This window comes from Rhineura floridana, chromosome 10, assembly GCF_030035675.1.
Source record: "Rhineura floridana isolate rRhiFlo1 chromosome 10, rRhiFlo1.hap2, whole genome shotgun sequence".
NCBI lineage: Eukaryota > Metazoa > Chordata > Lepidosauria > Squamata > Rhineuridae > Rhineura > Rhineura floridana.
Window position 1 is genome coordinate 14716526 of NC_084489.1, and position 27383 is coordinate 14743908.

The window sequence follows — 27383 nt, forward strand, 5'->3', positions numbered from 1 at the left end:
ACAACCCATGCGTCACATCCAGACTAAAGTATGAATTACTTGAAGTATGAACAGGAATTACCATCTCCTATTCTTCTTAATTCCAACTTGACATCGTATTCTCGCATTTCAACTTGGCCCTAAACTAGATAGCCTGACAAGCAGAACTTCACATTAGTGCAAGCCAGACTGACAGCTTGTTCTTCTCTTATAGAAACTAGATTTCAAACATTCTGATAGCTTCATTCTCTCAGAGGTCAAGAACATTCTTTGACATCCCGCCAACTGAGCCAATCAAGGTTGGAACCCTCACAGTAACTAATACAAATTCAGTATACTGTTTACAGTAGATATAGTGGGTCAGATTCTCATTTCAGTATCACAGCAGAGTATTATTTTCCTCTGCACATACTATATTTCAGTTGAATGGGCCCATATAGAAAAGAATTCTGAATCAAGGATGGTCATAATAAAAATACTTTTCAGATTTTCAAAAGTAGCTGTTGTCCAAGAATACTGTGCAATGTTTAATAACAGCAGTTATATACCTCAGTTGATTTCAATGATAGTCAACTGTATTAACCACTCACAATCTAAGAGGCTTTATTCTTGGTTTCAGAACAGCACAAAGATGGCTAAACAGATAGCATGACTTCAGCAGGAAAAGTAAGCTACTGCTTCATACACACACACAGAGAGAAAGAACTTCCATTTAGGTTTTGTTAAAGTTTGTTAATATTGATAGGGCTATGAAAGATTTCAAATTTCAGTGGGATTTACCGAATACTGTGTGAGCTTTTAATTGTAGCTTTAATGTTAAGCCTTTCTTTTCAATCCACCTATGAATTTCATGGATTCAGAAAAGACAGTGGTGTTGTAATATATGGAAATGTGTTGTGACTTTCACTCTTCCTAAATGTCAAAGGTGTTGCTGCTGCTTTGAGAGAATCATTGGGGAGAACAGAGTGGAAATTGTTAGGATCCTTGACTATTGCTTTTCCACTGGAACAGTCAAATACCTTCTTTATGAGGACTGTTAGCACTCCTTCAGAGCGAAACATATAGCAGGATATATCCCAGGGATGATTATGAAATTCTCCCCATGTGGTTCCAAAATACCCAATCTTCTTGCTGGAGCAGCACCAACACATTAGCAACCCAATCATCTTTCTATCCTGTCACCCCAACTCTGTTTGAATAGCTGTACCCAAATAGCTTGCAGCAGTTGTCAGTCTGCATCTTGTTCCTTACACAAGATTGCATGCAAAAAAAAAAAAACACCATGCAAAAAGGGGATGCTGATATGATAGTACAATCACATCAAGATACCTTTTTGCCTTGTGTTTTAATCAATGGGCATATGTGCTCATGCACATCTTGAAAATGAAGAAAAGATGAAAACTGCAGCAAGCTAGGCATCTGCCAATTCCAAAACTAATTTCAGAAATTCTCCAATTTAGTCTAGAAGGTAAGCAGAACGATGTGTGTCAGAGACAATCCACAGAATACTAATAAAATGGAAGAGGCAACTTCTGTTAAGTCCGCAATATAAGTTTCTTCACAATCACGCACACAGCCCTTCTTGTTGTGATCCTATGCAGCTGCAATGTGTGTGAATGCTGCAATCATGTGCTGGGGCAACAACATGGGTCTTTCCCACTCATCTAACACCCCACCAAGAGGATTGAGAAGACTTGATCCCCAGCATCTCCAGGAAGAGTTTGGAAAGACTTCAGTCCTATCTCAAACCCTGGACTGCAGTTGCCCGTCAATACTAAGTTAGATGGACCAATGGTCTGACTTGATGTAAGGCAGATTCCTATGTCCCTGCTCCTACCATAACAATGAGCCCAGGTTGAATACATTGCTGTACACAAGAACAGAGGTCTAGATAGTGAATAGGATAGTTCATTAGATTTGTCATTTTGCCCAATTTACTTTTTTGTGTGTGCCTTTCATGAACATGGCTGCAATCCTAACCATATAAATCCATGTTGAAATCAGTGGGGCTTATTCCTAGCTAATTGGGGTTAGCATTGCAGCCTTAGTCCTTTGGCCCTTTTGACATAGCAATATACCAGTGTTTGAAAGTTAGGTAAAGAAAATTAAACAGGATAAGAAGCATATGTTCTTCTGTAACATATTATGTGCTTGATGGATATAACAGTAGTCATGACCCTTTTTTTCCCATCAAAAATTCCACTTATATAAATGAACTCTTGCCTCTAAATAAGATATAGAAATATACATAGATATATCACCTCCCAAAAATCTATTATATCCCTACAGGGGTCATTTACTTACCACATAAATTGGGGTTTTCTACATCCACACGCTGTCTTTGAGCTTCAATGAAGACCCGGATGTTGATTCCTTTAGCCATGGATGCACAACTGATGAACCGAGAAGGAATTTTAGTACAGATGTCTGGTTCATCTGTACCAAATCCCAAATCCAGCAGAATCTCAACTGGATCCTTTTCCCAGAAATCTAACCATTCAGTGACACTACAGAGAAAACATCAACATAAATTATGCTGCTTGTCTGATATGATATTTCATGAAGCTAAAATATAGGGTTATATCCAAAATACTCATACTCGGAGAAGAACCATTCAAATCAATGCACTAAAACAACTTATGTCTATTGATTTCAATAGATCTGCTCTGAGTATGACTTAGTTGAACATCACTCTTTTTTTCTTGCCACATATTTGTATTGTGCAGCTAGACAAGGCATAACCAATGTGGTGCTCTCCTGCTGTTGTTGGATTACATATTCCATTATCCTTGACCATTGACCATGCTGGCCAGGGCTAATGAGAGCTGGAGCCCAACAAAATGTGGAGGGTGCCTATTTGCCTACCCCTGAGTTAGAAAGACATACAATGCCTTTTGAGAAGCAAATCTAAGTTTACAGTGTAAACATTCTACTTGTTCCCAGAGAAGTCAACTCAGTATTACAGGACTTCAACTCTATTTATATTTATTTACTTGAGCTTATAGCCCAGCTGACTCACACCAAGTAACAATGCACATATCCATTTTCATATTCATTACCCATGTCACACATTTTGTCTGTCACCCATCCAAATTCACCTAAGCACAACTCTTTTCCATGAAGACTCTTTGGGATGTGGGGAATGTTTCCACCCCTGAAATTAATGACACTGGGAACAGATTTAATCAGTGGTCAGCGTGCAGCTCCTTCTTCTTATCACTGGTCACTCAAGGGCACTGGAATGGCCAACTCAAGAAGGATTTGGCTCATGCACTGGCTGTGAGCCAAACTCTTCTTTCAACTCAGTTTCTAACAACACAGAGAAAACTAACACATCGATCAATACACCTGAACGGCAGTGATCAAAGAAAAGATGCTTTTTTTGCTTCAGTCAGGGTAGGAGAGCCTTCTCATATGAAAAAGGAAAACTTTCCATGTGCTCTCTGGCTCTCTCTTTCATGTAACTCAATCCAGTTTTCTAGGTTGCTGCTGATTAAGCAAAACATCTGACAGCTAGTGCTGGGACAAATTCTCCCAGTCAGAATTGGGCACAGAAAATAGAACTGTTGTTCCCCAAACCTGCTATTTCAAGCCCATTTCTAGGTCAGATCAGGCCCTGTTGCATCTCCAGTTATGCCATTGGGAGTGTAACTGGGTCTGAGCCCTCCCCAACATCCCCTGGTGAGATTTCAGATCCTTCCCTCTCACCCATCTACTCACCTCCCTCTTGCCAAACCCTGCCCCTCCTACCTATTAGTTTACTGGCTTCCTGCTCTAGCAGCAACAGTAACAGAGCAGCAGAGAAACAGAAAAAGGGAGAGAGGTCTCTCTTTCCCTCCCTTCTCTGTCACCTAGCACATTATTATGGCTGTGAGCAGGCACCAAAAGTGCTGGGATATATAGTTTCAGCACAGATGTCAGTAGCACTGGAGTAACTAAATTTTCTGGCACATAGCCTTAGCCATGTGCTAATTGCCAGCAGGAATGAAAGAGAGAAAAACACCCCTTTCTCCATTCCTCTGGAGCAGCAGGAAAGGAAGGTGGGTATGGGTTTGGAGGTGGGTGGCAGGTAGAGAGGACTTAAATTATTTTCTAGCTTAAAATCCATCTAGGAGAACTCTCAGGTCTGTGATGCTCCACTCCCCTTGTATTTTGAGTTGAGCATTACAATTCTCCCAGATTTGTTATCCAGAATATTTGGATAAACAAAAGTTTTTTTAAAAATGAGATGCTATCAACATATGGTTATGAGGTTTCCTACGACACAGAATGAATTGAGATAACCAGACTGTGTGAATATCTAGAGAACATTCTGAACATTCCTACTCATAACTAAATCAGAATTCTACAATGGGTATGCAACTCAGATGAAAAGGGAGGCATCTGAGCCATAAAGATGTGGGATGTGCTTTAAGCCACTTGAAAGGAAAATGCTCAGGCATATGTCCTCATTAGCTTCTAGCATTGCCAGTTACCATGGCAGACCATGCTAATACCTGAGGAGATATTCATATGAAGATGAACCAAACAAATCGCACACATGCACCCACTCAGCTGGAAAGGCTCACAGAACGGCTTTTGAATAATCTGTCAATTGTGCACACCTACGTAGGTGCACCATATACTTTGAGCACTGGTGTGAGTTTTCTGGAAAATTTTGAATGGGAAATTAGGGTAATTTGCAACAGAAAAAAATAGTTTGCATCAGAAACTGTTCTGATTTTCTTGAAAGTGATCTACTTTAGCATATATATTTTTTACTTTTATTTAGTAAACAAGGCTAAATACTTTGAAACTGTCAAGTTTGCCTACTATTTATTTGTGATTGGCAGTCATTCATTGTTACTATGACATTATAGAACTGAAAACTTTCTGCAGAAAAATAAAGGACTGGGATTTTTTTTCTGACCCACATCACTGAGGCCTATGCCTTACAACATAAAAGCTACGAACATTGAAATCTGGTCAACACTGACCTTTTTGGTTCACTGGAAAGAGAATGAGATGAGCCAACACTGTTCCATCTTGAGAGAACAGGCATTTCTGAAAACTGATGCAGCGATCTATAGTAGTTGAGGAAAGCAACAATGAAATTTGTTTACACTCGAGGTCCTCTGGGATGTCATTATAATGTCTTTCTGGAGTAAACATTTGCATCTTTATTTTAGTTTAAAATATTACTTTGCAGTAGAGAAGAGCATGTACGATACTGTGGCAAACACATTTGTTCTCAGGAACAGTATGTTACAGTAGGTGTTAGAATGTAGGTGTTAGGTACCGGTAAATGCTAATTATAAAGGTGGCGGAGCTTCTTCGCTTTTGGCAGATGGTGTAACTTTGGAAGTCTTTGGGGAGCACACTTTCTCCAACCACCTACCTTCTAGAAAGATATAACTGCTTTTAATAAAGCTCCATACAGAGCACATACAATGAGCGATATAGGAGGGAACATCTCACAACGATGCCTTTTTTCATCAAGATTTCTTAACTAGTCTGTTGTTTTTAAGGGATTACAAAAGGGTGGGCTGCATTACCCTCACCTGCCAAACCCATTCTGCGTGAGTGTTTGTTTCTGAGGGCACATAGATGAGGACAGGCTAGTTGCACGAGTCCATGTGCTTTCCCCATGCAATAGTGTGCAGAATACAGTTCTGCTGTGATTTCACCAGCTGGAAAAGAGGCAGCCAGAATTACAGAAATGGCTGCCAGCTGCCTCTGTGTACAGCCAGGTTCATCCAACTGTTTCCTCATGTGATTGTTGCAAAGTGGCTGTTTACGTGTAGGAAAATGTGATTGTGCGAACCAGCTCCATCCTTACCAGACTTCCTGTTGATGAGATATATGCATCAGAGTGCAAACATCTATTACCCTTCTTGTTACTTGCTTGCATTAGCATGAAAGATTAGGCCATATTTTAGCATGAAAGTTGTGCATTTACACCCACATACTATTCTGGCTAATTATACATATCACATTTAGCTTATTACTAGGAAAATGTAGATGTCATCATTAGGATAACAAATATTCTTGCTGCCATCCCACAGTTAAGACACTAAAAGCTTCCCTACATAATTAACTGCATTGCCTTTTTGGAATTTTGAAATGCAGAAGTGAATAGTTCACATCATGCATCTAAACATCAGGCATAAACCTACCGCATGTAATTTTGCACAGTCATTTGTACCAGTCCTGAGGGAGGTGCAAGAGCTGCAAAGAAATACAATTCATTGATTTTTTATTATTATTATGTCCAACAGTCAGGAGTACTGTCAAGCCAGAATTGTTAAAATCAAGATTTGAACTTCATTGTATGACCAGGTAAATTTTTGGAAAAGTGATAATGGCATGACAACACTAATTTATTCAAAGGAAGAAAGAAACAGATCCTGGAAATGGTTCTCCTGCCGGTAACATAACTGAGCAGTGACACAGCTAAAATAAGTAGTCAGTATATCAAAAGGATAAAAAAGGTTAATATTTTTGGACTATTGCACCACATTTTTGTAGGAGTTAATTTTCAGTGTGAAAATTGCCGTTATGGAGCAGGCAAAGTTCCACCAGAAAGTGAGTTATCCTTCAAGAAAAATTGCTTCCCATGCAAAATACACAGTCTGATCCCTCCTGCTCTCTTGGCAAGCCCTTTGACAAAAGGAGGAGGAGGGATAATGCTGTGGGTTGTGCTACGGAATCCCTCCTTTAAAGTGACAACAGCATGCAGCAGCTCCTTTACAGTAGGAACAGCAGATCAGTCCGTGGGCAGCCTCCTCTAAAATGGCCACTTTAAAGAAAGCAGTGCAGAGCAGGATCTGCATCCAATCCTCTCCTCTTGGGAAAACACTTGCCGAGAGAGGGGGAAGAATGTAAATTCCGCTAGAGGTGAACATTTTCATCTTTGTTAGCAGGTGGGCAAAGAGATCACCAAACTGGGAAGCGGGGGTAGAGGGGGGCTTTTCACAAAAGGAGAAGGTTTTCACATGAGAGGGACCTAGGTTTAAGCTGACATTTCTCAGGCTTTCTCTATTGGCTCAAGATCAGCCCAGTAGCAAAATTCTAGAAGCTGTTTCAACACCAGTAAAGGTGGGATTGGAAGGTGCAAGTGTATGGTAGCATTACTACCATTTATTAAAAGAATGGACCTTAGGAATAGGCTACTAAACATATCCAAAAGGCATTTCACTGCCTGAGACAAGCAGCAGATGATGCCCCTCTCCTCAAATCAAGTTGCCTGGTACCCAAGGCTGGTAGAGTTATTTTATCATGAGAGGCAGAAAAACACACACATTCCTCTCCCCCTCCATGGTAGTGAAAATGCAATAATAATAATAATAATAATAATAATAATAATAATAATAATGGTGCTGCCCTTTCATGACACCTAAAATCAGCTGCTTGAGGTGACGGCCTCACTCTACCTAATGGTAGGGCCAGCTGTATGTGGGATGGGCATTTTTTAAAAAGCAGTCTGACCATCGAAAAGGCATTCTGTTGCATGGACAGATTATTTTTATTATTTGCATTATATATTATTATTTTTATTATCAGCTCACACAAGATTATGACTCATGTTTTATGATTTCATACTGCATTTGCCCTTGCAGTCTCCACATTAGACCTATCCAGAGTTGGAACAATTATTTTTCTCCTTCAAAAATAATTCCAGACAATGCCCCTGAAACTTCTTGCAATTGAAGATGCTGATGCAGAGTATTTTAGAGTACTATTGACCAGGTGGTTTCAGGGCTGGTATCCCTGACCTGAAGAAACTGACCTTAAAAATGAAAGTACACAACTTGAGTGTGATTGTACGACACCTAACTATAGCCAAACTGAGTCATACTACTCTGACTACGACTAACATTCGATATCACACCTAATAAATGTGAATAATTAGTCTATAACATGTCACTATATCATTAAACTATGTTATTCTAAGTGAGATTTGACTACCAACTTGAATTACTGAACACTTTTCACTGAAGTGAAGTGCACTGTATCAGAAGTCGTCAATTTGCAGTTAAAAAGTGCCATTGTAAAGTACTATCAATAGATCAGGAATCAAAGAATCCTGGGAACTGTAGTTTACCCCTCAAAGAGCTACCATTCCCAGCACCCTTAACAATGTACAGTTCAAGGATTCTTTTCTGGGTGTGGGTTGGGAAATGTATTTTGAATGTGCTTTAGAGGTATCGTGTATTTTTAAAATAGCAGACAGTGGAACAAGGAATATGGGAGAAAGCGTTTGAGATAAGCATAGGATCCGTATTTTGGTGCTGGTTTGATCTTCTCTCCATCAAACTTCCTTCCAGTACTGCTTTGTCAGAGATCAATGTTCACTATTTACTATAAATACTGGTTCGCTTCCCCGCCCCCCACAAAAATATTTATATTAATATCAATATTTTTTAAAATACATTTTTATAGATTTTTAAAGTATTGATATTTTAAATAAAATATCAGTATTAATAATGATATCTTGAGGGAAATATCAATATTGTTGTTATGTGCCTCCAAGTCGACTACGACTTATGACGACCCTATGAATCAGCGACCTCCAAGAGCATCTGTTATGAACCATCCTGTTCAGATCTTGTAAGTTCAGGTCTGTGGCTTCCCTTGTGGAATCAATCCATCTCTCGTTTGGCCTTCCTCTTTTTCTACTCCCTTCTGTTTTTCCCAGCATTGTTATATTTTCTAATGAATCATGTCTTCTCATGATGTGTCCAAAGTATGATAACCTCAGTTTCATCATTTTAGCTTCTAGTGATAGTTCTGGTTTAATTTGTTCTAACACCCAATTATTTGTCTTTTTCACAGTCCATGGTATCCGCAAAGCTCTTCTCCAACACCACATTTCAAATGAATATCAATATTAATATCTATATTTTGAGGCAAATTTTAATAATCCACTTCAGCCACTGAAAACCACTGGAAAAAACCCGATCCGAGAGGACAAAAAAAGGCGAATAAATAGGAAATCTGATGTCAAATTTGAATTTTGCAAAATTCAAGCACATCCCTAGTTGGAGAACAGTGGGAATTCTGTTAGAAATGGGAGAGAAAGCAAGTTGCCAAGCCATCAATGTAATACTCTGTCTTTATTTACTCAGTTTTGACTCATGGCTTTGTCCCCTGCTCTATTTAAATGTTTTTCTAAACAAATGTTTGTCATGATTAAATAAATGGTGTCATGTTTTGTGAAGGATTTCTAATGGCCTACTTTAGGCACTCTCCTTATACCATATTACTGCCAAATAAAGTGCAAGTATTGTCTTACCTGCTGCTTTGTTTCGGCTTTCTTGTAAATCTCTGCTTGCTGATAAGCTGTTAAAAGAAGGGCAGGAGAACGATTATTGTTCTTCAAGAGGGAGGATTAGATAACCAGAACTTTCATCCACTTATTTACAAGACAGATATGACAAAGATTCTTTCTAACGTAAAATATTCTTTTTAACTGCTTAGGAAGTGTGCTGGTCTGATATTGTTTTTCTATATTATTCTGCTTGCTAGTTTCACATTTTACAGTCCTAATTCCTGGATAACCACTGAGATAGGAAGCCTATTCTGACAACATACAGATAAAAGTTTCATAAAAATAAAGGCTGATGTTTATTAGAAGAATTTAAGAAGTGAGTGTATTTGGGAAATGAACTCCCCGGTTCAGAAATCCCTGAGTTCATAAAGACTCAGGGCCTGCCATCTTTTTTACCAGCTTTTTTCCATCTCTTTATTTATTTATTATTTGATTTATATCCCGCCCTTGCTCCCAGCAGCAGCCCATCTTTCTTCCCATCCTAAACGTGCCAAGTTGCCAAGGGCGTAGGAGTTAAAACAACATCCAAGATCAAAGCTGCAGGGTAGCTTAAAGCTGCTTCTGCATTCTAAGTTTTTCCTGTCAATATGAACTCTGGGAAGATTAGTTATTTAATTATTTTTGATTCATTGACAAGGACAAATAAAACATGGTATTTCCAGGGCTGTTTCTAAGAGTATTCACTTTCCACAGAAGACTTCGTAAAGCTGAGCCAAAATGCCTTCCCATTCACAACCAGCAAAATAGAAGGACTGCATCACTTTGAGGGATGGAAAGAAATAACTGGAACCTCTAGCTATGGACAACTATCAGCCAGTATCTCATGTTGCATCCTTGAGTAACATTACCAAAAAAACAAAAAACACCTTGAACAAATATTTATTGTTTTGGACTTGCTGGTCACATGTGCAAAAGTGATATGAACTGAACCAAGACCATTTTGTCCATCCCTACATCCAACCTTATTTCTACTTACATACGGGGACTCACCCTTCCCTTCCTCTGCTGTGCTCAGATCTGCTCTGGAGGGTCTCCCAGCTCCCCAGAGCAGATTTTGGGGGTGCACAAGGAGGCTGCGGGGAGGAGGAGAAATCTGTTCTGCCAATATCATCTATTCAGATGAACACTGATGGTCTTCACCACTGATTTACATCACATTTCCCTTTCATACTTCTTTATTTCCCAATCATTGGTGCAAATCTGACCACAAACCAATATGGCTATATATGGCTATATAGAGTACAGTAATACTGTATCTCAGTTAAGGAATCCTCCAGGAACCAAGTTCCTTTTAATGAAGACTTTTTTTAAGGTGAAACTGACCAGCTTTGTTTTGCTATCAGGCCTGTGCCTTGCTTTAAGGTGAAACTGACCAGGCTATGTCTACTTTGCCATGGATAAACTTTCAAGCCTGTGCCTTTGCTTTGCTAGGGTGAAACTGACAAGCCTGTGCGTTTGCTTTGCATTAAAAATATCTCTTGCTTTCTCCCAGGGCTGGGGAGGAAAGGATCCAATACAGTTCAGAGGAGGAGAAGGAGGGGAGGAGGAAGGCAGGGGAGTCGGTGGGTGCAGGGCAGGCACCCTTTAAAGCTGGCCCCACCATCTATGAGTGGGTGTAGGAACCTATCCCTATTCCTTCCATGTTATTCCTACTTCTGGCACCAAAATTTCTGTTAAAGAAGTAGCATCCAGGAACGCATCTGCTTTGTTAACTGAGGTATTACTGCATAATTTATACTGTTCCATTCTTACAACCAGTCTTTACGTCCCCTTGTCACACTGTATAAACTTTGCATGGTTTTCTTCTTCTTCTTCTTACCTATAAAGGGAATGTTTTCAAACGATTCCCATACCAAATAGGGTCGTTCTCATGACAAGCACCCCCTGAGTGTGTGAGGTTGACAGCACAATCCTATGCATATCTACTCAGAAGAAAATCCCATTGAGTTCATTGGCCCTTGCTCCCAAACAATTGGGTATAGGATTGCAGCCTAAGGAACATGCACAATGGCCAATGCTGTCATACCTTCTTCTTTCTGGTCTTCTTTTGGTGCAGCCCCACCCCTCACAACAATAAAATAGCAATCAAAAATAAAATGACCACGACTGATCGGCTGAAGCATTGTTTGATAGTTACTGGGTAGACTAGAGGAAGTTATTTTCATCAAGTGAAAATGAAATGCTTGTGTTTAGTCGGCAGATTGTAAATATCCATATATGAGAAATTATCAAATTGGTTCTTCATTTCCATAGAAATGCCTCCTTTAACTCAATGTAGAGTTAAATGCAGAGATCGGATAGAGGCATTCAGTGCAGAGATTAATTGTAGTGCTAGCATATCTATATCCAGACTATTTAATATTAACCTGTTATTGTTTAAGAGAAACATAGTTTAACATTGTTAAAAATCAGATTTAAATGGTTTTAAAAGCTGGTTTTTAAGGTAATTTTACATTTTATCTACTCAGGATTCTAGCATTAGAGGCCCACTTGGCTCTTAACATTGAAACAATACATTAAGATTACAATTACAGGGATTTTTCTAAAAAGCTGCTCATGCTATTCAGGATTACTCATACATACCAGAAACCAGAGTCCATCCAGTTGCAAAAGTTTTCTTCTTTGTGGTCCACTAAAAATTAGACACAGTAGACTATTAGTTGTTTACTTATCCATCCCACCTTTCTTCCTAAGAGCTTGGAGCAGCATATATGTTTCTTCTCTTCCATTCTATTCTCACAACAACCCTGTAAAATAGGTTAGGATGAAAGATTGTGTTTGGCCCATGATCCCCCTTAGAACTTTATGGTTAGTGGGGATTTGAACCTGTCTGCCCATGCCTAATTGGCATTTTGTTACCAAAATGCTCATGTTTGGCAATGTTTTATGAATCCGCTTTGAGTAATTTGATCTCAAAGCGGTTTTATGAAACATTTTCATTTTTACTAGTGCAAATAATTCAAGGGATTGGATTCTACTTCTATATGTTTTGCTATGACTAACTTAGCAGATAGAGAGAGAGACAGATGGATATTAATGGTTAATATACTTAATGTAAAAGGAAAGAGGAGAATAGAATTGTGCAATAAATAATGGGAAATTCAACATTGACCGAGGACCAAACTACACACAATGTTGCTTATCACGTAGCTTGTCCCTGAGTGCAAACTTTTTCTTTTGTAAATTGCCAGCATGCCCTTGCCTTGATCTGGATTGGAATCCTGGCATAAGGGCTAGGGGGATTTTAATCCTTTGTATCCTGCTGTAGTCCTGATCTGGATCACCCCACTCCCACCTACATTTGCATTAGGGAGGGGGGAAGCTCCAATCGGAGCAAACGGGAGCTGTTTTCCAATGCAAATTGTAGGAATCCAGATCTTAATGTCACATGTAACTTGGCCCTGAAAGAGTCAAGTGCAAAAAAGATTGGAAGACTTTGGCCATGATCCACGATGACAGGTCAATGTGTGCTAGTAGGAGTTCTTCATGGAAGGGGATCAAGCCCCATACTAGGCCATGGACTGTGGACTAAACTGTTTTAATTTCATGTTGTTATGACTATTACTACTACTACTACTACAGAAGATACTTCTGTGGCTATTTTTATACTGCAGTCTTACACCTCCCTCATAAATCTTAACATAACCTAACACATGAGGGATAGAATGACCTGTCAGTTTTGGTTCTCTGTTTCTCATGTTCCAATTCTTACATTCAGTTCTCCACATTTCTGCAGCCATTTGCAATTTTTTTTTTTTTTTTTAACAAAAATCCTCATGGAAATTCTTCAGTATTTCAGTGTGAATTTTTCCTACTAAACACATTTTTGTAGGCAGTTTTGACTAATGTACCCATTTTTGCAAGCAATTTCTCATCATATAATGCTTTTTTGTGTGATTTTTTTACTAATATATTTATTTTTAGGCATATTTTTAAGCTAATATATGCTTTTTTTAAAAAAAAAAAAGGTTGGTTGGAGAACTGTATTGCAAAATTAGGATAAGTGCATATTTGGAATGATGGTTATGTTTCAGTCCTCAAACTGTTTCGGAAAGTGGGAATTTGACAGATTTGCTTTTAAATGCAAACTGAATTTAATTTCCCCCCCATCTCTACTCAAAATAGAGTTTTGTAGTATATCTGAGCATTGTTGATGCACATACACACACACAGGGAACCAGTCCCTTAGGCAGTTGCAGCTATTCTACTTGAACTAGTAGTAATCAGCACTGCTGGCATCTTCCAGTGGCCCAAAACAGTAATAAGAAAGGGGAACTGTTTTCAACAACAGGAGGTATGTGTTCTCTGATCAAGGTGTTATCGGGAAGGCTTTTAGAATAAAATAAATTAAAAGAAATATTCAAAGGCGAAAAGGGGGGCCAGGAAGATCAAACTAAAAGCTGACATAAGAGGATTGTTTATTGCTGCCTAATCTATTCACACACACTGGGATAAACAACAGCCAAATCTGATAAACATCACATCCACACTACACATTTAAAGCACATTTACACCACTTTAACACTTCCCCCAAGGAGTCCCGGGAACTATAGTTTACCCCTCACAAGATTATAATTCCAAGCACCCTTAGCAAACTACAGTTCCTGGGATCCTTTGCAGGAAGCCATGTGCTTTAAATGTATATTGTGGATGTGATCTCAGTCTTCACATACCCCAACCCCTTTCTATGAATTAAGACATGCTGTTGCCTACAATGTGATATAGCAGGCCTGCATAAAACAATTACATTGTAACTCTGTATATATTTCCTCAAAAGTTGATCCCACTTGGTGCAACAGTGCTTACTCCATGGTAACTATGCATAGGATTGCAGTTTACTGTCCTATTAAGTAAGTAAGTAAGTCTCATAAAGTTCAATGAGTTTTGCTTCCAGGTAAGTGGCCACAGGAGTGTAGCCTTAGAATATTTCTATCCTGCCCTTCTACTTTACAATAGAGCACTCTGGGTGGCTCACAATGAAATCATATCCCCCCCCACACACACACAGATAAAAGTACATAAAGTACAGTTAAGAAATCTAGGGGAGTGATATTAAAAGGGGACTAAAAAGGTAAAACTAAAAAGGGAGGGAAATAAAATCAGTTTCAGGCTACACCTTCAGTCCCTCCCAAAGGCTCTCCAAAAGAAGGTGGTTTCCAGACATCTCCAGAACACCATCAGGGAGGTAGTGTTAAATAGTAGTGCTTAGTAATCTTTGGCCAGGTTCACATGGGAGCTAAAATCCATACTGAATTTGAAGCTTTTCCCTTCGCGATAGAGTTCCACGGTTCACACATGTCCATCCTCCCTATCTTCTAATTTTCTGTTTTGCTGGTTTGCATTCACACACATTTGCATCTATTAGTATCACTGTTTCCTTGTGGCACCGCCCCCAAATTTAAATGTTAACTCCCTCCAGAACATACCCATCACTAATCAAGAAGGGGAGGGGTTTTCTGTCAATTTCATGCTAAGCGGGAGACAGTGGGGGGTGCAACTGACAGCAAATTACTTTTTTTCTGTTGTCAGTTTCACTTCCTCTAGACAAAGCCCTTTTTTGTGATGAATGAAATGTTTATAGTGTGCAGTGTGTATATTTTTGTGTTTGTGTGTGTGGGTTTATCTGTAGTTATTAGGATTAAACCCTTGTTTGGTAGTGAAGTGATGACCAAGCACACACTTGGATTTTTTCAATAAACAAACAAATATTTATTATGCTTACAGAATCAGTTAAAGATATTATATATGATATTCTTCTAAACCTAACCTGCCTACCTATCTGCACTAAAACCAACCCACAATAAGACCCAAACCCCACTCACTAGTTGTCAACAGATCAAGCCCTATCCAAACCCTTTCTATTTCATAAACCTAGCCCTGTCTAAATAATGTCACTTTACCCCTTTTCAAACATTGCACTTCTTCCATCCCTTCCCCTCCCTTGCAAACACGCCAGCCAATCACACTCAACATTCTATTACCCCATCATACCTAAACATAAGTTAACAGAAATAAACATTGTGATTTCATCTTACCAACCAATTAAATTGTGCATGTGCACTGTCAAAATGGCAGTATTCGCAAATCCCAGAAATACAGTTCAGAAGAATGGCAGAAAGCATGTACATTGGTGCTCCTCCTCAGCAAGGGAAATTTGTAAAAATCCCTAGTTAAAATTTATTTGTTTAAAGTAGGATCTTCCAGACCATGGACAGCTCTGAGTCAGCAAAACAAGTTGCTCTAATCAGCTGAAGAACTCATCTGATGCCTTTATATCTTGATGACTGTTCTTGGCACTCTTATTGTGAAGTCACTAGTTCTTGACATGGCTTTTGATGCCTCCTTGATGTACAAAAGAATGTGAAGGTTTGGGGCAGTGGGTTAGATTATTTATCATAGGGCTCTATGCCAAATACGAAGTTGCCTAAAAATATTATTTGGAGCAAATTTCTAACAAATGTATAATACTAGGCCAATAAGTATGAAATCCATATAATCAAAGGGTTGATGTTGTCAAGGTTGCCATCCCTGCAAAGCAGTGTATTTTTTTTAAAAAGTGTGACCTTCTGTTAGCTAGATGTTATAGGTTTTAACCTATAAAGCCTTACACGGCTTGGGACCACAATACCTGATGGAACGCCTCTCCTGATATGAACCTACCCGTATACTTCGTTCAACATCGAAGGCCCTCCTCCGGGTGCCTACTCAGTGGGAAGCTCGGAGGATGGCAACGAGAAAAAGGGCCTTCTCAGTGGTGGCCCCCAAACTGTGGAACGATCTCCCTGTCGAGGTACGCCTGGTGCCAACATTACTATCCTTTTGGCACCAGGTTAAAACCTTCCTCTTCTCCCAGGCATTTTAACATTTTAACAGCTAATATTGTAACTTTTTAACATTTTAATATTTTCACACTTCAGTATTTTAGTATGCTAGTGTTTTTGTAGTTTGGTGTGTTAAATTGTTTTCTTTGTGCCTTATTGTATATTGTATATTGATGTTTTAGTGTTGTGAACCGCCCAGAGAGCTTCGGCTATGGGGCGGTATAGAAATTTAATAAATAAATAATAATAACCTCTTTGTGAATGAGATGGCTGCGTCCCGGCCGGAAAGTGTTAGATGGGGGGGTCGGGTCTACCCCCTCTAGTTCCCCTCCAGAAAACCAAGCAGGGCCACCCCGGCACATCCCATGGCAAGTCCTGCTCTCTAGGCTGCATCTCTTCCCTCCTCCTTGGTCGTGGGCAGCTGGCTGGCAAGACTGCTCTCCATCGCCGCTGCTGCTACCACCGCCTCAAAGGGAAGGGAACGGGAGGGGAGAAGGGGTTGCTCACCCGCCCATGCCCCAAGCACTGCTCCTAAATACCCGCCTGGTCTCTTTCCCACAAACTGGTGCTGAGCAAAGCGGCTCCTCCTTCTCCTCTCCCCGGCAGAGAGATGCGCAGGGGAGAGTGGCAGCACAGCACCCCTTCTCTTCCCTCACTGCCCCTCACTGCCCCCACCCAACTCGTAAAGTAATATAGGTAGCAAGTAAATGGAGTGTATCGCTGGTTTAAAGGACTGAGGGAAGGAACTTGTTCAGGGGGGAAGGAAGGCTAGAGTGACCGGAAGTTTGTCCGTCAGCAGCAGGAAACAAAATGATGTCCATGGACAGTGTAGGGAGCACAGAAAGGGAGGATCTAAAATGGCGAACAACTCGTGCAGCAATCACACACCAGGTTGGCACCAAAGCAGGTGCAGATTTTCAAACTAATTTTGGATTTTTACCGCACTGATTTAATCCAGATTTAAAGGCAATAGCAGCTGAATGCAATCGCGTTGGCAAAAACGTCACACAAACGGTCCAAATTAAAAGGATCTGCAAAAAGCATCAGATCTCCTTTACACCAGAATGTGATCAAGCCCTTTCTTTCAGTGGAGTTTTCCAGCCGTCTTCATATAATGATAGCAAGTGTGACTGCACAGTGATCATTCATTTTAGGGGGAATGGTTATATAATCTCCAACCACCAGGTAATAATACTACCCATTTGGTTTCTTTTTACTTTTTAATTGATCTCCACCTTTGCTGATATAAAGACCACAATGTGCTTTGCCCTTCTTTTGTCCTCTGCCTCACAAGGAGCCTATGTGTACCAATCAGTGCAGAAGATAGAAGCATGCAGTTATTAGTTTGTATATTTTCAAAAATGGGGGAACAGCCCTTTTTTCTTTTCTGCTACTTTTCCCAAAAGCCTGAGGTGCATTCTGAAATGTGTCTGGCACCTACTTACACTAATGTAATCCTTCCTCCTGTACTCCATTTTCAGGCTGTTATAAACTGCAGACTTTGAGGCAACAGCATAATAGAATCACAGAACAGTAGAGTTGGAAGGGGCCTATAAGGCCATCGAGTCCAACCCCCTGCTTAATGCAGGAATGCAACTTAAAACATACCCAACGGATGGCTGTCCAGCTGCCTCTTGGATACCTCCAGTGTTGGAGAGCCCACCACCTCCCTAGGTAATTGGCTTCATTGTCGTACCACTCTAACAATTAGGAGGTTTTTCCTGTTGTTCAGTTGAAATCACCCCCCCCCCCCATTTTGTTCAACAGCCGGTCTGATGAAAAAGTCTGGAGGACTAAAAAGCTTGATCACAACATTGTGACATTTTGGTTGGTCCTAATACTGTGGCTTTTGATTCCCCCCCCCATGAACCACACAGCTACATGACGCCCCGCTCGTCGCACAGCTGACAGGGGTGGTGGTAGGGACAGCTCTACAGAGGTGGTGGTAGGGACCAACAAGGGGGCAGAAAGCAGCCCCCACCTGGAGTTGCTCCAGGAAAAGGGCCCCTCCCCAATTAAGCTGCATGTACTGCGGACCTTACTTGCCGGTTACCCGGCAGTGGGAGATGCCAGTTTTTTATTACAGGGGTTTTTGTCAGGCTTCCGCATTCCCTACGATGGCCCAAGAGTCGTCTTCATGTCCCGCAATTTAAAATCTCTCCTGGGCATGGAAGCACTTGTGCAAATGAAAATTGATAAAGAAGTACAGGCAGGGCGAGTACTTGGTCCATTCCATTCACCCCCCTTCCCTCACTTTAGGGTATCCCCATTAGGTTTAGTGCCTAAAAAAGCCCCAGGGGAATTTTGATTAATACACCACCTGTCATATCCACATGGACAGTCGGTTAATGATTTCATTCCCGACAGTCTATGCACAGTCCGTTACACCTCTTTTGATGCTGCGATGCGCATGGTGCGCGCTTGTGGCCCAGGTGCGTACATGGGCAAATGCGATATTAAATCCACCTTCCGCCTTTTACCCGTCCACCCCGCAGACTTTGGACTGCTGGGTTTTCATTTTGATGATAAATTTTACATGGATCGAGCATTGCCTATGGGATGCTCTATCTCGTGCGCTGTTTTTGAACATTTTAGCACCTTTTTAGAATGGGCTCTTAAAAGGCGGACTGGGCTAGATTCGGTGGTGCATTACTTAGATGATTTTTTATTTGCGGGGAGCATGGGCACGAGCGTTTGCCAACATTTAATGACACAGTTCCATGGCTTAACAGAAGAACTTGGGGTTCCCTTAGCCACGGAAAAGACGGAGGGTCCAGCGGCTGTTTTGACCTTCTTGGGCATAGAAATTGACTCCAACAACCAATGCTGCAGGCTGCCACATGAGAAACTTCTTATTCTACATAGGAAGATCTTAGAAGTCTCAGGTGCCCAGAAGGTTTTTCTCTCCACACTCCAAGAGTTAGCTGGGCACCTTAATTTTGCATGCCGGGTCATAGCACCTGGCAGAGCATTCTTAAGGCGAGTCTATGATGCCATGGTGGGGCTTTCGCGGCCCCACCATAGGTTTCGGGTTACAGCGGCATTACGCGCTGACCTGGCAGTGTGGTCCTCCTTCTTACAGGACTTTAATGGGATATCCTTTTGGAGACAAGACCGTCTATTAGAGGCTGAATTACAAGTGCAGTCTGATGCGTCTGGAGGTTATGGTTTTGGGGTAGTATTTGGGTCTTCCTGGTGTAAGGGACAATGGCCACAGACATGGGTGCAAGAAGGTCTAGTCAAGGATCTGACCTTTCTGGAATTCTTCCCAATAGTTGTGGCAGTCCATTTGTGGGCTGGGGAGTTGAAGAACTCTACCATCCACTTTTGGTGCAATAACATGGCCACAGTCCAGGTTATCAATTCCCTTACGTCTAGGAACGCCAGGGTTATGGGTCTCATCCGTTCTTTCGTTCTCCTATGCCTGCGCTTTAACGTTTTGTTTCGGGCACGCCATGTTCCTGGCATTAATAATGATGTTGCTGATGCTCTGTCACGGAATCAGATGGATCGTTTCCGTCAGCTGGCACCGTGGGCCAGGGCTCAGCTGGAAGCACTGCCCCTTGCGATTTGGGAGATTGGAGAGCTGAATCGGAGAGGGCCATAAGCCTATCCATTGCCCCCAGCATGCTTGCCAGTTACCGGAAGGCAGGTAGGGCGATGCACGATTTTTGGGCTGCCAAGGGCTATGCTCCTGAGTGGCCTATTCCGGTGAGTCACATCATGGAGTTCCTTGTGGACGGTAAGCGACGTGGCATGTCAGTCCGTGCTCTTCAAGATAAGCTGGCAGGGCTTTCCTTTTTAGCGAAGGCTGGTGGCTTTGCGGATCATGCTGGGGACTTTAGGGTCCGCCGCATGTTGACAGGGTGGGCTCGCAACCAACCCGTCACACCGGATTCCCGTCGCCCTATCTCACCAGACATGTTATTGCGCATGGTTGAGCAATGGGAAGCAATTTGCTCCTCCAGCTATGAAACTAAGCTATTTCATGCGGTGGCCCTCACGCTGTTTTTGGGGGCTTTCAGGATTGGTGAGGTAGTGGCGTGCTCTAAGCGTGACGTATCTGGATGTGCCCTCCAGTTTGCAGACATCTCCATAGAAGGAGGTTGTGCCTGTATAGTCCTGAGAAGGTCTAAAACAGACCAAAAGTGTAAAGGACGATGCGTGCGTTTGGCCCCGGCGTCAGTGCCCAACCTCTGCCCTGTCCGGGCTTTGCAAGCATATTTGAGAGATAGGGGGGCCGGCACAGGATATTTATTCACCCATGCAAACCAGGAACCCCTTTCCATTTACCAGTTTGGGGTTTTAACAAAAAGGGCTTTACAGGGGATGGGCTACAACCCTGCACAGTTTGGTACCCATTCGTTTCGAATTGGAGCTGCTTCTACAGCGGCAAGTTTTGGTTTTCCCCAAGCACAGGTACAGGCTGTTGGGCGTTGGTCTTCTGGCGCTTTTAAGGGCTATATTTGCCCTTTTTAGATGGATGGGGACTGCGGAAGCTTAACAATTACATTTATGTTGACAGGTTGCTGGTCGGGAACGGAGCAGACACGGATCTTAATTTGCGGCCACAGCATGGTGTTCTGGGCAGCTCGAAGGGCAGCGAACTCAAGTGCCGGCTCACAGTTGGGCCTGAGCAGATGGGCGGCGATACAGTGGCTTGGCCGGCGAGGAATGCGTTGGGAGGGGCTCCTACCCGGACTATTCCAGCAACACGCGACGCGGATTACTCCGCATGTATTGGTCATACACCTTGGCGGGAATGACCTTGGCTTGATGAAGGGTAAAGCCCACATCTTTCAAGCATGTGCTGACATGCAGCTCATTAGGCAATGGTGGCCTGGCGTACGTCTGATATGGTCAGACATGCTGCCGCGGAGGGAGTGGCGTGGCGTATGGGATCCACGGGCTATAAATCGGGCGCGGAAGACGGTCAACTGACGGATTCGCTTGGCCCTTCTTCCACGTGGTGGGTTAACAATCCCACATCCCTACATCCGGCACTGGCAGGGTGAACTTTACAGGGCAGACGGCGTTCACCTGTCTGACACAGGTAACAATATATTTCTTGGGGACCTGCAGGGGTGTCTGCGAGAGGTGCTCCTCGGCAGTGGGGCAAAGGGGGACTAAATAGAGATTTGTCCCCCTTTTGTGGTGGGAAGGTGCGGGAAGGGAAATAGTTAAGGACAGCTAGGTGGCTCCCTTAGGCACATGTGGAGGTGATTGGCGGTTCCAGAGGCCTGTCCAGCAAGGATTTGTGGCTCGAGGACAGGATATGGGCTGCCTCTGGGGCTAACTTATCTCATCTACCCAAGGGTTATGCAACCCCGGGTGGGAATGATGTGGGAAGGCCCCCCTACTCACCTACAAGGTGTGGCAGGGGTAAGGGGTAAGCAGATGGGCTTGCTCTTGCCTCAGCAGGGACTGGTCGCCCAAGAGCTGTATGGCAAGCTACTTGCTTAGAGATAGTCCCGTACCTAGATTTTCCCTCTGCAGGTCACTTTAAATTGGGTTTGTGTGTTATAATTTAATAAAGTGGCCCTTGTTCAACCCAAGCTGAAGTGTCAGTGTCTTATTTCACCCTTCAACTGCAACTGTAACTATTATGTATCATTTAAAATATGAGACTGAAGGCACTATCTGTAGACAATGAATAACACATCACTACACGCCAAGAGCATCTACAAGCCCTATTAAGGCTCTTTCATAGAACTGTCTCACTCCTTCTAAAAACTAGGAAAGCACAGGTGTGGGAAAGGATCATGTCATGGAGTCCACCTACATGACATGGAGTGCAAGTCTATGTGTGTCTACTCAGAAGTAGGGATGGGCGAGAATTCTGATGAATTCGGATTTAGCACTGGATTTTTCAATGGTCTGCATATTCTCCATCTTTGTGGAGTGATCCTGTTTACTTAAGCAGGTTTCCCCCCCACACCAGATTTCCCCCCTTGAATATTGCCTCAAATATATTGTTATTTTATTGATTTTACTCACAGCACAGCAGTACAGCTCTGTCTCTCTCTGCCACCTCCATTCCACTTGAATAATCCAAGCTCTAAGCAAGGGGGAAGCAAGCCAAGCCTGTAGTAGCTTTTAACAGTGGAGGAGGAGGAGGATGTAAAACTGTTTTCCTTTCAAAATATCAATATTAATATTGATTTTTGGGGGGAGGAAAAATTGGAATAGTAAAAGTACTGGATAGTGGACAAAGAATGAACTTGAATTGATACTGCCTCTTAGATAGACAGAATGCTTTTGAAGTGGCACAGGCCAACAGATCCCATCCCTATTCAGATGTTAGGCCCACAGACTTACTAAGTAAGTAAGTAAGACTTACTAAGTATGGAGGGGATGGAAGCTATAATGCTTCTGATTTTATCCAAGTGGTGCAGGAAGGAACCACACTGAAGCAGCTCCCATGTGGGGAAGGTAAGGGACTTTCAGATAACTGAGATCTTTATAACTCATAGAATTACTTACCAAGATATGGAGGAGAAAGAGGGTTGTCTACCACTGCTTTTGGAGCTGGAAAATCTTCATCCAGTTGTGTCCATGACATTCTGGTTGATAAAAGGAGTCCTCTCTTTTTCTTTTCAGTGTTATTGTTGATTCCATGGTGATGGGATTCAGAGGACATTTCAGTGCACAATAGAAAAGGCTTACAAAAACAAGGAACAAGGACCAATTTTACATAATTAATGAATATTTGACAGCCTTGGATCAGGCAGATGTGTGTGGGGACTCTATCCAGTTGTGGAGAGGAAGATCTGCTTGAGTATCAGAGTTCTGGATAAAAGAACAAATCTTGCTCTTAAGATACATTGAAAAAAACCAATGTATTTTAAGAGCATTTTTATTTTCCTTTTTATTGCATCATGTGGTATATAACAAAGTTATCAGCACAGAACAAACAGGCAACACCCTTTCTTTCTTTCTTTTTTTTGAAGCAAAGGGATCTGTGCCGTCTGGCATGCATATCTTGCAGTCAGGACCATTTTATTGTTTAAACAATTGTTTCATAGTTAATTCACTCAGAGCATAGAACCAGTGAGCCTGGCCAGAGATATAAATGCTCCTGAACAATAATCTCTTGTGGGCTGAAACACTGAGAAGTCAAGTGCCCCACCTTCACTAAACGACAGCCTTGCAGTTAATCAGAGGAAATATTAAAATCCCATCTCATCAACTTGATGTCTGCCAACAAAAGCTGGCTGAGATTAAAAAGAAGCAGTAGCTCTTACACCACTCGGCTAAGTGTCAAGGAAAGTGCCCGTAGTACTGATGGGCTGTGTTTCAGATACAGTGACAAACCATGGCTTGGCATTATGTGAATGAGTCTTCAAGGAGTCTTGGGCTCACACACCTCTTCCTCCTGCTGCCTCCTTTCCTGGTTCAAGACAGACCAGGATCAAATTATGGTTTCTAAACTAGTTTTGCAAGGCAAACACAAACTACAGTTTATTTTTTTTTTAATAAAATGGCAAACTGTGGTTTGCTGGAAACTAGGAAATAACAGGGGCTTCTTGAAGGCTCGCTAATATAACTTAAACCATGGTTTAATTTTGTGTCTCAATTAACTTGATATATAGAAGTTTTATAGAAGCCCTCAGTCTCCAAACCATGGTAAAGTGGGGGAAGGGAGAATGGAGCCTCTTGCCTCCACCAGAACGCAGAAGAGATACAATTTGTTTAAGTAGAATTAACAATGTAAAAATAACAGCTAGCATAACAGGAGTTCTAGAAAAACAGAGCATCAGAAAAATAAATGGAATGAAGCCATCAGCCTGATAACTATCTGTCTAAGATAGAATTCACACAACCATGAACTCATGCTAAAATGTTGTGTGACTGCCTGCATTTGAACGGTACAATACTGTCTTAGCATAATTAGAAACCTCTGTAGCAATGGCACAGTAAAATGTTGATATCCATTTAAATTTTTTGAGTCTGGGGTAATCACCTCACATATGTGCAAACATGAGCTACATGTTGCCAGCCAACATTTTTTGGTACAAAAAAAGGATTGTGTGAATCAGTCCTGACACTGCTGAAGAACTACATCATAATAATTTCAAGAATTATCAGCATAGAAAAGACATGGAGATGACTGCCTAGGTTTTGGGGGCATGCAGTGTATGTAATAGTAATCTTAGCATATGAGAAGCAGTGGCAAAGATGTTAAAAAGGTAAAGGTAAAGGTAAAGGTGTCCCCACACTTATCGTGCGAGTCGTTTCCGACTCTTAGGGTGATGTCTTGCGACGTTTAGTATGTACTTCCAGAATAAAGTAGTTATTTCTTATTTTAAAGCTTAAAGTCTCTGTCTGACTAATTCCAGGGAAGGTGCAATCTTGAACAAAGATTCAAATACACAAAGCTCACTCAGACGCTCAAATATCTAATTTTGCTACTCTGCAACAGTACAAGCAGCTGTGTTCCACATATGCCATCCACCCTGGATCCCAGTTTCCAGTAAATGAGGCAAGTGCAGCAATGCACATGGAGCTCATATGGGCATGGGCATGAAAGTCCAGGGTTCATGCATAGGATGGATAAGGATATATTGTCCTTGAAGAAGCTGCAAATATATAGCCACAACAGATGTCTGGACCACTGTGTCCATTTTACCTTTATGTGGTACAGGTGATTGTGCACAAGCATATCTGGATCAGGACCACTAGACATTACTGTAATACTAATCATTATAAAGAGTCCTCAAGCAAATTTGTTATGGCTCAACTATAATCATGGCTTCCAGTCCAACATTCACCTACGAAGCTTTCAAAAAGCTGATCATTGCTTTTTCATATATAAGCATATTAATTGTTATGTACACCGCCCAGAGAGCCCTTGGGCTTAGGGCGGTATATAAATTAAATAAAATAAATAAATAAATAAATTCAGAAGGAGCATTTCCTTTATCCATTCTTTTAAAAAGTTATACAACATCTCCTGTTTATTGAGCATTCATCCTGATTTGTTTGTGCAGAGGTTAGATGACTTTCTGTCAATCAGTTGTTACCCAAACTTTTAAGCGCATTTTCCCATCACTTCCCTGACCACAAAAAGTCTGATTTTTTTTTAAAAAAAGGTGGGTTTGTTATGCCAGAGCACCAGAATATTTTAATTGTGCACTTTAACTGTGCCAACCTAAATTTGCTGGTATGCGATTGAATCACTCCTGTAAAATAGTTACAGTCTGGAGGTAACCTTCATCAAACATCAGGTTTTTTTTCCTCTGAGCACAAGGCTGGTGTATGAATAAAGTGGCAAAGCTTTCCAATCTGTATAACTTTAGGCTATAGGTGGGACACCTTTAGACGTCCACACATCCAGTGCAATCCTATGAGCCCAATGGAACCAGCTCCCTAGTAGAGGGGTGGCTAACCTGTGTTCCTTCAAATGTTGTTAGACAACTCCCATTAGCCCCAGCCAGCATGGCTGATGGTCAGGGATGATGGGAATTGCAGTCCAACATCTGGAAGACCACAGGTTAGCCACCCCTGTCCTAGCAAGTGTGCTTAAGGCTGCAGCCTAAGTAGCATGTCACAAAGATATTCAGACTACCCATTTCCTTCCCCCCAAATAGGGAGGCATTAAAATATGTGTTCTAGCTTCTGCACTCTGAACTGTATGGTGAGGGCCAGCTTTGGCCTTGGATACTGCCAGGCTCAGCATCACCGCCTTTGGGCAGCTGCTTGGGGCCACAGCACTGAAGCCTGCCCTAGGCTTCCCATGCTGGAGGCCAGGCCCAACAGTTTGACTTCCCACAATGTTCTGGAGTGATCATAGGCTGCTATTTAAATTTCTGCAGTGCCCCAGGTCAATGCTTACAGGCACTTAATTTGATGGCTTGATACCACCCACTATGGACACCTGGTGGGGTCATAACTGGGACCAACATAGGAGAGGAGCCAATGGAAGGTAACTTGCCAAGGGCTCTCTAAAACCCTATATTCTGATGAATTATACAGCCACAAGAGTGGCTGTATACTATAGTCAGCATGGATTTTTCGCATTCCACAATGTTAAATTAAAAATACCCCCATGCCATAAGCTCATTTCAAAACAAAACCATACTAAACTTATAGTCCTGAACTCAGAAATGCTTGCTCAACAACCTTCTAAGTTTTCATGGTGATACACAAAACACTCAGAGAGAATCGAGAGTTCAAAGTGTAAAACAAGGAAAAAAATGAACCCATTGGACTATTTTTCTGAAAGAATATGTTGAAATTAACATTCATTAATTTCAGCCATGTTCACAGAGTACCTGTAATCCTATTACTGACCTTCACCTTCTGCAGTTTAAAAGTTAAAAAAATGCCTGACCAAGTTTTAATTAATTCAAGAAATTTAGCATTGGAATCAATGATAAGCATGGGCATGCTCAGTAAGAACTAACTATCAGTGTTCTAAAAGCCAGACTCTGTTTGGCTTGCCTAATCAGGGAGCCACACACACACCAGACCTTTATGTCACTTTAGACTGTCATGGCTTCTCCCAAAACTCCTGGGAAGTGAGTTTGTGAAGGATGCTGAGAGGAGACTGATATTCCTATGACCAGAATGTCTCTAGTGGCCAGAGTGGTTTTCACAGTCAGCCCCTCTTCTGGGGATTGTAGCTCTGTAAGGGGAATAGGGCATCTCCTAGCAACTCTCAGCACCCTTCACTGGTAGAAATATCTGTTGGCTATAGGTACGTTCTTAAACCGCAAGGGTTTTTTTTGCCTATTAGTGAATATATACACTGACTCTCAGATCTTATTGTGTCAAGTGTGGAGGGGCTGTAGGACATTGGACTTCATCTGGTGGGTGAGGACCAACAACCCATTTATGGCTTGATATAAGGTGGGCTGCAACAGCAGCACTTCCACCATACATTAGTATCCTATCCTTCGTCTGAAGAGCTCACAGCAACTGTACATGGCATTATTCCAGTTTATCCTCTCAGAAATCCTGGCAGCCAGGTTATTGTGCTCACTCCTCATTGCGCCCTGCTTTAAGCCTGCATATCTTCATCTGAACAAACAAACAGACCTATACCGACTCAAAATTAAAGTTATCAGTGCTGCCTTCTTGCATATTGTTGTTAGGTTTCAAATACATTAAACTTTCATTGTAAATCTGACAGGATGCATCTTTTTCAGATGAGTGTGTCCCTTTGGCCATAATTTGGGTGCTACCTCTACTCATCAGCTGTGTGTTTGACTTCCTAATTGCTCTCCAAAAGCAACCTTTAGCTCAGAAAATTGGTTGGTAAAATGGTTCCC

The 27383-nt window shown here is 41.7% G+C and overlaps 1 protein-coding gene across 2 annotated transcripts in view; it reads right to left on the minus strand.

Annotated features, from left to right (window-relative positions):
- Positions 1-27383, minus strand: part of ITPRID1 (ITPR interacting domain containing 1) — an 88666-nt gene that overhangs the window by 55982 nt on the left and 5301 nt on the right. For both annotated transcript variants that reach the window (XM_061586126.1, XM_061586128.1), the window contains 6 exons: positions 22594-22771; positions 11873-11921; positions 9254-9300; positions 6135-6186; positions 4956-5042; positions 2284-2486 (listed from right to left, as the gene is read on the minus strand). In XM_061586126.1, the coding sequence (XP_061442110.1) occupies positions 2284-2486; positions 4956-5042; positions 6135-6186; positions 9254-9300; positions 11873-11921; positions 22594-22750 (595 nt within the window). In that variant the 5' untranslated portion in view covers positions 22751-22771. The remainder of the gene's footprint in view (positions 1-2283; positions 2487-4955; positions 5043-6134; positions 6187-9253; positions 9301-11872; positions 11922-22593; positions 22772-27383) is intronic.